Source organism: Myxocyprinus asiaticus, chromosome 22 (genome assembly GCF_019703515.2).
Source record: "Myxocyprinus asiaticus isolate MX2 ecotype Aquarium Trade chromosome 22, UBuf_Myxa_2, whole genome shotgun sequence".
NCBI classification, from domain to species: Eukaryota; Metazoa; Chordata; class Actinopteri; order Cypriniformes; family Catostomidae; genus Myxocyprinus; species Myxocyprinus asiaticus.
In genome coordinates, this window is record NC_059365.1 from 4223640 (window position 1) to 4235002 (window position 11363).

General features: G+C 37.5%; 1 protein-coding gene across 1 annotated transcript; it reads left to right on the forward strand.

Annotated features, from left to right (window-relative positions):
• The first annotated feature begins 4226 nt into the window (after positions 1 to 4226).
• LOC127412817 (rho-related GTP-binding protein RhoG-like) lies at positions 4227 to 10828 on the forward strand. The gene is made up of 2 exons (XM_051649470.1): positions 4227 to 4283; positions 6806 to 10828. The coding sequence occupies exon 2, from the start codon at positions 6831 to 6833 to the stop codon at positions 7404 to 7406; it is 576 nt and encodes a 191-aa protein (XP_051505430.1). The 5' UTR covers positions 4227 to 4283; positions 6806 to 6830; the 3' UTR covers positions 7407 to 10828.
• Positions 10829 to 11363: the final 535 nt, after the last annotated feature.

An 11363-nucleotide genomic window follows, 5' to 3' on the forward strand; every position in this document is an offset into this window, starting at 1 on the left:
TGTCTGAATGTTATCTCATGCTAAAGATCAAGGAACATTTGAATTGTCAAGATACGACCTCTGTAACAAAATTTAACTTTAAAAATTATTTTAACTGCAAAGGAACAGAGATAGTGGAGCCCTTTTGCAATAGAAAAAATAATTGTCACTCAATGACACTATTGTTAATAAAAACACTAATAACATTATTTCTGGCATTATTGGTTAATTTTTTGAAGCATTTCATATCTGTGATTAATTATATACCAAATGATTTAAACACTGTAATTAGAACAATAAGAAAGTGATTCATTGGCTACATGGTAGCTGAATGAGTGAATTAAAGGTGCACTCACTAATTTTTTCCTCATTTAAAAAGTTTTAGTTCTAAAGAAATTTATTGTAGTTTTAAAACATAAGTATAAAATCTTGACCACTCACATGAGATGAAGACTCCAGTCATATCAGTAACCTTATAAAAGCTGTTTTATTCTACATGGAGAGGGTCCGCACATGGAGGCGGCCATGTTAGAATCACATGACTGGCCGAATAACCGCCCTGATATTGGACACTTACTAATGGATTAAATTAATCATGGTTAGTACATTTTTACAATGACATCGGTAACTGAAAACTATTGCATTTGAATGATGATGTATCCAAGCCCCCAGGTGTCAGTGTAAGTCCAAGATTGCATATTCAAAATGGAGTGAAACTTTAATAAATGTTTGTTTGTCTTTTACAATGGCATTTTGTCATGTTGGTTTTGTGACGTATTTTAAAATGTAACAATTTTATTGCCTTTTTCTTGTTATTAACCATTTTAATCATAAGACAAACAAACACAACATAAAATATGGAATAAATTATGTACTTTAACCCCCACCACCCCCCCCCCACCCCCCTCCACTGCCCCTCCCCGAGAACCATCCAAAAAAGCCAAATATCCACCTCACTTCCCATTTACCCAGCCTTCTAAAAATCACCTCCTCAAATGCTGCCACCCCGCCCATCTCCCCATACCACTCCCGTAACGTGCCCCAGCCGACTTCCACCACCTGTGGATTATTTGTCTGCCGATCATAACTCCGGCTAGGACCCAACTTTTTAAATGACTATCCCCAATATTAATGACCGCCCCATCACTTAAGATACAGAGTCTGGGGCAAAATGAAAATTGAGTGTCCAATACATCACACATAAAGCTCTGGACCCTCAACCAAAATTCTTGGATCTTAACACATCCCCAAAAAACATGGGTTTTGTCCCCGTCTTCTGATTGGCATCGCCAGCAGGTGGGTGTGTCTTTAAGACCAAGCCTATATAATCTAGAGGGGGTCCAATAGTCTCTTAAAATCTTAAATTGCATCAGACGCACCCTTGCATCTCTAGATGTTTTATTGCCTTTTTCATTGCATTATAGAAATATGTATGCTGATGATAGATACTATATATAAACTCAGCAAAAAAAGAAACATCCCTTTTTCAGGACACTGTATTTAAAAATCCAAATAACTTTACAGATCTTTATTGTAAAGGATTTAAACAATGTTTTCCATGCTTGTTCAATGAACCATAAACAATTAATGAACATGCACCTGTGAAACGGTTGTTAAGACACTAACAGCTTACAGATGGTAGGCAATTAAGGTCACAGTTATAAAAACTTAGGACAGTAAAGAAACCTTTCTACTGACTCTGAAAAACACCAAAAGAAAGATACCCATGGTCCCTGCTTATCTGCGTGAACGTGCCTTAGGCATGCTGCATGGAGGCATGAGGGCTGCAGATGTGGTGAGGGCAATAAACTGCAATGTCCGTACTGTGAGACGCCTAAGACAGAGCTACAGGGAGACAGGAAGGACAGCTGATCGTTCTCGCAGTGGCAGACAACGTGTAGCAACACCTGCACAGGATCGGTACATCCGAATATCACACCTGCAGGATAGGAACAGGATGGCAACAACAACTGCCCGAGTTACACCAGGAACACACAATCCCTCCATCAGTGCTCACACTGTCTGCAATAGGCTGAGAGAGGCTGGACTGAGGGCTTGTAGGCCTGTTGTAAGACAGGTCCTTACCAGACATCACCAGCAACAACGTCACCTATGGGCACAAACCCACCTTCGCTGGACCAGACAGGACTGGGAAAAAGTGCTCTTCACTGACGAGTCGCAGTTTTGTCTCACCAGGGGTGATGGTCGAAGGAATGAGCGTCACGCTGAGGCCTGTACTGTGGAGCGGGATCGATTTGGAGGTGGAGGGTCCCTCGTGGTCTGGGGCAGTGTGTCACAGCATCATTGGACTGAGCTTGTTGTCATTGCAGGCAATCTCAATGCTGTGTGTTACAGGGAAGATATCCTCCTTCCTCATGTGGTACCCTTCCTGCAGGCTCATCCTGACATTAGTCTCCAGCATGACAATGCCACCAGCCATACTGCTCGTTCTGTGCGTGATTTCCTGCAAGACAGGAATGTCAGTGTTCTGCCATGGCCAGCGAAGAGCCAGGATCTTAATCCCATTGAGCACTTCTGGGACCTGTTGGATTGGAGGGGGAGGGCTAGGGCCATTCCCCCCAGAAATGTCCGGGAACTTGCAAGTGCCTTGGTGGAAGAGTGGGGTAACATCTCAAATCTGGTGCAGTCCATGAGGAGGAGATGCACTGCAGTACTAAATGCAGCTGGTGGCCACACCAGATACTGACTGTTACTTTTGATTTTGACCCCCCCTTTGTTCAGGGACACATTATTCCATTTCTGTTAGTCACATGTCTGTGAGACTTGTTCAGTTTATGTCTTAGTTGTTTAATCTTTTTATGTTCATACAAATATTTACACATGTTCAATTTGCTGAAAATAAAAGCAGTTGAAATTGAGAGGACATTTCTTTTTTTGCCGAGTTTATATATATATATATATATATATATATATATATATAAATCTCACATAAATTGCCCTGCTGTCTTAAAGATATAAAGGTGATATAAATCGCTAGCCCTATCGCCGAGTGCCTACAGCCCCATGGACTCTCTGTGCCAGTGCCCTGATGAAATTAACAGTTGGATGTGCCGAAACTTCCTTCAGTTAAACACAGACAAAACAGAGGTCATTGTATTTGGCAACAAAGGGTGAAATTGCCAAGGTGAACACATACCTTGACTCCAAAGGTCTAAAGACAAAAAATCAAGTAAGGAATCTTGGTGTCATTTTGGAGTGAGTCCTTAGTTTCAGTAGTCACATCAAAGCATCATCTAAAAATATAGCAAGAAATAGATATTTTGTATCCCGTCAAGACTTAGAGAAACTTGTTCATGCATTCATCACCAGCAGGTTGGCCTACCGCAATGGACTCCTCACTGGCATTCCCAAAAAGACCATTAGACACCTGCAGCTCATTCAGAACACCGCTGCCAGGATTCACCAGAACAAAAAAGACTGAGCATATTATTTCAGTCCTCTGGTCTTTACAATGGCTTCCAGTCATATTTAGAATTGATTTTAAAGTACTATTACTCATTTATAAATCACTCAATGGCCAAGGACCTATATGCATTGCAGATATGCTTGTTGAATATAAACCTAACAGACCTCTCAGATCAATAGGATCAAGTCAGTTAGACATAACCAGGGTTGGGAGGGTTACTTCTGAAATGTACTCCACTACAGATTACAGATTACATGCTGTAAAATGTAATTTGTAACGTATCCCGTTAGATTACTCAAGGTCAGTAACGTATTCTAAATACTTTGGATTACTTCTTCAGCACTGGTAGATTTTTTCACTTGTTTTGACTATAAAAACTCTGCCAGTACAGTAAGACAAAATACACATGTTAAAAATACATTCTCTGAAAAACCTAAATATCTTATGCAGTGTTGTTTCTAAAACAAGATCAATCAAATTGATATTGTTTTAAGGATTTTTAGATATTTTTACAGGACAACAATACAAAAATTATTATCAAGATAGGAAAGGATATTATCTATTAATGCCCTTTGGGAAATAGAGGCATTATATCATAATTATCATGTTAATTTAGATAATAAATAATTTTTAAATAATCAAATATTGTTAAATAGTAAAACGCATATTTAAGTGAATAATTTAGACAATAAGAGTGAATATTTAAGTTGATATATAGTTGTTATTTAAAATATTATTAAGCTAAACGCACAAATAAATATTGTCGATTAGGGAACTCTTATTGTGAAATTGTTTTTGATGCGCCCTCTGTGTTTGATCACACTATCTGCTTTAACACGAACGCTGGTCGGAGAGGCGCAAGAGGATTTCAGAGGCGGTGAGAGTTTCTTGAAACTATTTTCCGAAACATGACTGTCGTTTTAGGGTTCAAATAGAGAGTCAAATTTGACTTGCTGTTCAGTTGCTATATAGAGCGTTTGATATGGATGTAAAACTTTACAGGAAATAGCGCGCGCAAGAACTAACGCGCTACACTGAACGCGACTAAACTAGAACTCCGTTACAGCGGCGTTTATTTTTTTAAATGTTTAATTTTAAAGTGCCATATTGGCATGATTATTTAACATAAAATATTACATTAATTATATTAAAAAAATTCAGGTAATACTAACATACCATGAAATTAGCAATACAGTAGTATAGCACATTATAAATGATTGTAATAATATTATAAATATTATAACGGAAGCGTTTGTGTCGCGTTCAGTGTAGACGGGGCGTGCACTGTCGGCCATCTTTTGTATGCTCCGGGGAGGCTATTTCCATTCATGATAGTACACCTCCTATCTACTTGAATGGGGAAAGACCGAAATCTCAAAAACAGTTGATCAAGATTACGATCAAAGAACATATCTCATCAGCAATCAAATTTGATAATATTGGAATCATAAATTGTGCTTCTTTACCTAATTTTACGCTTAGACACGCAATTTTCTCGGCTTGTATAGCTAATGCGCATGCGCTTTCTGGAGTTGATTGACAGGCGATGTCTGTATCTCAAAGGTGATTGGCTCTTTTAGCTATAAGGCGGGACTTTTTTTGGTACATCCGTTGACCGTTCCTATTTCTCCCATTCATTTGAATAGAAGTGGCCCAGAACCCATTCATAAATAGTCTCTGGCGTGAGTCAGTCACTGCTAACAGCAGTTAATCAATGTCACTGTAAAAGCTGTTTGTAAAAATGAGGAAGTACTGACTTCCCCAACATGAACTGATCACTGACGATATGTGCTGATGTGCTGATTTAAAGACTTAAATATGAATGAAGTGCGTTTTATGAACTTTGTCTTCCTGTTTGCTTCATCTAGCGGCTAGCATTAGCAGCTTCCGCAATAACAGTCTGTCTACTTTACAGAGAGCTGCTGAATCTGCTTTACTAATTTGAGATTTTGATTAGTTAAGTAAAGCCAGTTTTCGACATGTTTTAAGACAGTTAGTGGCCCGGTTTCCATCTGATCCAGATTAGGATTGGTCTGATTTTATTCCTGTCAAGGACCTCAAAGACCTTATTTAATTAGCCTAGATGATTTGTTTTGATCCCATTAGAATCTTTTAGGATTGTATACAAATTATGAATGAAATCCGGTACACACAATTTCATTTTTAATTTTTTTATTTTTTATGTATTGTATTTTATGTGACCAGCATATGCGACACAATCTTTATTCCATGCCAATTTGAAAATAATAATTTCAACTCATCCCTACTTAAAAAAAAAAAAACAAACAAACAAAAAAAAAACAATTAAGGTTACAGTAGAAGTGAATGGGGCCAAATTTTGGAGGGTGTAAAGGCAGAAATATGAAGCTTATAATTTTATAAAACCAATTACATTATTTCTTCTGTTAAAACTTGTGTATTATTTGAGCTGTGAAGTTCGTAATTGTTGTGGTTGTTTTCGGGTTTACTGCATTACGTCGTCATGGCAACAGAGTTGTAAAATTGTCTATAACTTTACACAAATGGTTGGTAAGTGATTTAATCATACTAAAATCATGTTAACACACATATTGTTTATGTCTTGTAGCTATACTTTTGAAACGGTGAGTATTTTAACGTTTATGGATTGGCCCCGTTCACTTCCATTGTGCCGCAAATGCCGTCAATTAAGCTTAATGGATTACTCCGGGTTCAGTTCAAGTTAAGTTCAGTCGACAGTATTTGTAGCATAATATTGATTACCACAAAAAATTTGGACTCATCCATCCATCCTTTTTTTTTTATTATTTATTTATTTATTTATTTATTTTGTGATGTGAGGCACTTACAAAGGAAGTGAATGGGGCCAATCAGTAAATGTTAAAATACTCACTGTTTTAAAAGTATAGCCACAAGACATAAACAATATGAGTGTTAACATGATTTTAGTGAGAGAAAATTGCTTAACCTTTTCTATGTAAAGTTATAGCCAATTTTACAGCTCCGTTGCCATGACGATGTAATGGCAACAAACCTTAAAATGACTGTAAAAATTATAATTGAAACAACTTTACAACTCAAATAATACACAAGTTTTAACAGAAGAATTAATATAAGTGCTTTTATAAAATAATAAGCTGCACATTTCTGCCTTTTAAACCCTCCAAAAATTGGCCTCATTCACTTCCATTGTAAATGCCTCACTGGAAATGCGATTATTGCTTTTTTTTTTTTTTTTTTTAATAAAAGGAGGGACGAGTCAGAATAATTTTTCTGTGGTAATCAACATTTTGCCACAAACGCTGTCGATTAATCTGAACTTATATTGAACCTCTTAATATCAGTAATGACAATTTTGTCCCAGACCCCGTTATTTTTAGCGATGACTCTGACTTAAATCAGCGTTCTACTTTGTTGTAGGTGCCGCTCCCCGTGTGGACGAAGAATGCAGACGATAAAGTGTGTAGTGGTGGGTGACGGGGCGGTTGGCAAAACATGCCTTCTAATTTCCTACACAACAAACGCCTTTCCCGAGGAGTACATCCCTACTGTGTTTGACAACTACAGCGCTCAGATGAGCGTTGACGGCCGTACGGTAAGCCTTAACCTTTGGGACACGGCAGGGCAGGAGGAATACGACCGTCTGCGCACACTCTCCTACCCGCAAACAAACGTCTTCATCATTTGCTTCTCCATCGGAAGCCCCTCCTCCTATGCTAATGTTCGCCACAAGTGGCACCCGGAGGTGTCACACCACTGCCCGAGCGTACCCATCCTTCTGGTGGGCACCAAAAGGGATCTACGTTCCGACACGGAAACGGTTAAGAAGCTCAAGGAGCAAGGGCTCATGCCAACGACCCAGCAGCAGGGCAGCGCGCTAGCCAAGCAGATCGGCGCCTTCAAGTACATGGAATGTTCCGCGCTTCTCCAAGAGGGCGTACGGGAGGTGTTTGTAGAGGCCGTACGTGCGATGCTGTATCCTGTGACCAAAAAGAATACCAAGAAGTGCGTGCTCTTATAGTCTGTGCATTGGTGACTGCCAGCGGATATGAACTTGACCGCAGTCGAAAATCAGCCGCGCAGGGAGTGTATCCATCCCTTTTTATTTATGCCTCTTTAATTGCTCTTTCAGGTCACTGTGGCTTTGTTGATGCCTCGTTTCTTCATATTATTTTAAATCAGTCAGCCAAAGTTCCTCACCTGTTTCTGATTATTAATAACAATGTATTACCAGCACCACTCAATGAAAAAAAACATTTGCAAACAAATTAACGATTTTCCAGCAGGAGCGTGTTGCGCTTCCTTTGCCTTGTATTCCAATGCCTTTGCATTCAGATAAATGTGCAATATAATGAAGACTGTTGTGCGACCAAGGCTTATATATGCAACGAGTTTGTCTTCAGGCCTCTGATGAAAACGGATCAGTCTTTGATTAAAGTTGTTATGTGGGACGTTTCCCCATCAAATGTGCCTTTGAAATGGATTTTAAAATATATATATATATATATATTTTTTTTTTTTTTTAAGTATATATTGTATTTTTACCATATATGTTCGAGTATCACCAAAGCGATATTTGAAAGAGTTGTAAAAAATAATGGATTGTTTGGGTTGCATTGGTTTAAGGCTGACTCTTATGAAATGTCTAGATTTTATTTCAACCCAAAAACAAAATAAATGTTATTTTTCACAAATGCATATTTTAGGTCCATTAACATTTTGAATTGTGACAATAATTTAATGGCTATTAAGCATGTTTTAACCCAGGTAATTATTAATGCATATAATTAAGTAATGGAAATAATCCTGTGAAAATACAAAGATTTTACAACAATGTTGTATTTGTGAACATAAGGTATCATGAACTAACAATTAAGAATATTTATTAACAGCATTTACTAAAAGAATATTCCAGATTCAATACAAGTAAAGCACAACCGATAGCATTTGTGGCATAATGTTGATTACCTCAAAAAAATATTTCGTCTCGTTTAAAAAAGAAAAGAAAAGCAAAACTCTGGGTTACAGTGCGGCACTTACAATGGAAGTGAATGGGGCCAATCAGTCAATGTTAAAATACTGTTTTAAAAGTATAGCCACAAGACATAAACAACATGTGTGTTAACATGATTTTAATGTGATAAATTCACTTACTAACCTTTTCTGTGCAAAGTTATGTCCAACTGTACAACTTGTTGCCATGACAACGTAACGTCGAACACCCTAAACAACCATAAAAACGACAATTTAACAACTTTACAGCTCAAATAATACACAAGTTTTAACAGAAGAATTAATATATGTTCTTTTATATAATTATAAGCTTCACATTTCTGCCTTTTAAACACTCAAAACTGGCCCCATTCACTTCCATTGTAAGTGTCTCACTGTAACCTCGATTTTCGCTCTTTTGTTTTTCTTTTTAACGAAAAAGAGGGACGAGTCGATTTAAAAAAAACAACAACATTTTTTGGTAATCAACAAATGCTGTTGATTGAGTAACTTGTACTGATCCTGGAATATTCGTTTAATCTCAGTTAATGTTAATTTAAAAAAAATACAACTATTCAATGTTAGTTTATAATGCATAACTAATGTTAACATATGCATATGATTACCATTAGTTATGCGTAACTAATGTTATGTATTATACACCGTGTATATATATATATATATATATATATATATATATATATATATATATATATATATAAACTGCATAAATTATGTACACTTAAAATTGTATTTTAGAATTTAAAAATCAAATTTTTTCGTATTATGGAAATTACAATGGGAATATGCTTTGCCATAAAAAAAAATAATGCCACAATGCAAAATAATTTAAATTTCTTCGTTTTGTAAGGCTTTTTCTTTTGGGGTGAAATACGACTAGGACATGTTCTCAGAACAGTTTCGTGGGATCCATCTTTAATCATGTGACATCAGTGAGGGAGTCATTCTGAGAATTGTGCCTTATGGAAACATCTCAACGAAAGGCTCTTAATGGCTTCATCCCACTGCGACGCTAAACAAGTATTATAGTCATTTACGTATTATCAGCACATCAAATTTGGGTATTTCCTTGTTAGAGTTTCTCTGTGAAGAGATTGTAAGTCAGGTTGACCTGCATGCCTTACTGAAGTTCACAACAAAGCCTTTGCCCTACAGTTTGCCTTACTTTCTGCTGTCATGTCACTTTGATTTAGGCTTCCCTTGATTTTTTTTATTCTCCACGAGAGTCGACTGTAGTAAACGCCTCATTCCTCGCTGCATTGTGTCTCGGTGTGACACAAAATATTTTGAATTCGTCTTCTAGACCAAAGACTGAGTAGCAGGCATGCGTGACTGCCGTTGCGCTAATCCACTGCATCCATAGTACAAACCCAACACCAAGACAAGTTTGGTTTTGCATTTCGAGAGGCCAAAGTCTGCCACATGATTCCTATCAACAACATTGGCAGATGTTTAATTCATCTTGATCTAAACATGGAAAAACCAAGTTAACCTGCATTAAATGTACGTCAATATTGCCTCACTCACACAATCTCAAGATATAAGATGTTTTCCAATATTATTTTCGTAACTTCCACTTTCCACTCATCTCGACAATTAAAAATGTAATTGCGCGCAGTGTGTGAGCTGCTTGTTATGTTGCGTCTGTTTTACTCTGGTGTAAAAGTCCTTGACCTGTTATTGTGTTTTTTTGCATTCTTAGTCTGAAGTTGTGGTTAAACATTTTGCAAAACTGACATTGCTGAATGGCATTGTGGTATGAAAACAGACACTGTTGAAACCTGAGACAAAATTTCATAAACCGCAGATGTTTTATAACTGATATAGTCAAAGTTTGAAAATGCCTTGCATTTTTAATGTGCTTTTAATATTACGCTTTTCTTGTCTGTCTGCCAAATGTGGCCAAAGAGTGCCTTTGGATACAAAGATTTATTGTGGAATAACTGGACTTGTATATGCCAACGTTTGAGTCACACCTGATATGAAACGCAACAATGTTTGTATCTATCGATGAGATCATTCCCTGTTTTGATTTGAGTTTGAATTTATTCCATGTTGCCAAACTGAATTAAAGCATTGTATTGTTGTTAAGGTTAAATGATGTCAGGGAAATGCTCTCAGAAATTAAATCTGTGCAAACGTTGATATTATTACTAGGTGTGACTGTGTGCAAGGGGGAATGAGTGACTGTGACTGTGTACTTGTGAACTGGTTTTTGTTTCATCACTTCAGTGTAATGTGTTGTCATAAGCGGACAGTAAGGCCTCACGCTGCATGCTGTCTGTGGTTTATGGTATGTGGTACTACATTTATACACTGGGAACTTGATTTTGTCAATATTACCTTTTTTTATAACCAAAAATAAATTGTATAAATGAACTAACCATGAAATTATTTTAAATTATGCTGAATAAATTTTTACGTAGTTTACGTGTCTTGTCTTTGTGGTTCAGTGACTTTATTAGTGTCATTCTGTGAAATTGGTAGGCTTATTAAGATTTTAAATATTCTATCAGACAAGTAATATGTTTACATGTTAAAGTATACATTGCGTTGTGCCATCTCAATACTACGGAGCCCCTTACAGAGAAATTTTATTGTCAAATAGTTTTGCATTCCATCACAGTAGTTTTAGTTGTCTTTTTTTTGGGGGGGGGGGGATTTTCCCCTTTTTCTCCCAATTTGGAATGCCCAATTCCCAATGCGCTCTAAGTCCTCATGGTCGCATAGTGATTCGCCTCAGTCCGGGTGGCGGAGGACGAATCCCAGTTGCCTCCGCGTCAGAGACGTGGCTTGTTGAGCGCGTTGCCACGGAGACATAGCGCATGTGGAGGCTTCACGCCATCCACCGCGGCAACCACGCTCAATTCACCACACGCCCCACCGAGAACAAACCACATTATATAGCGACCACGAGGAGGTTACCCCATGTGACTCTACCCTCCCTAGCAACCAGGCCAATTTG

Coding starts and splice junctions, on each gene's coding strand:
- LOC127412817 (XM_051649470.1), top strand. CDS start 6,831: ATGCAGACGATAAAGTGTGTAGTGGTGGGTGACGGGGCGGTTGGCAAA.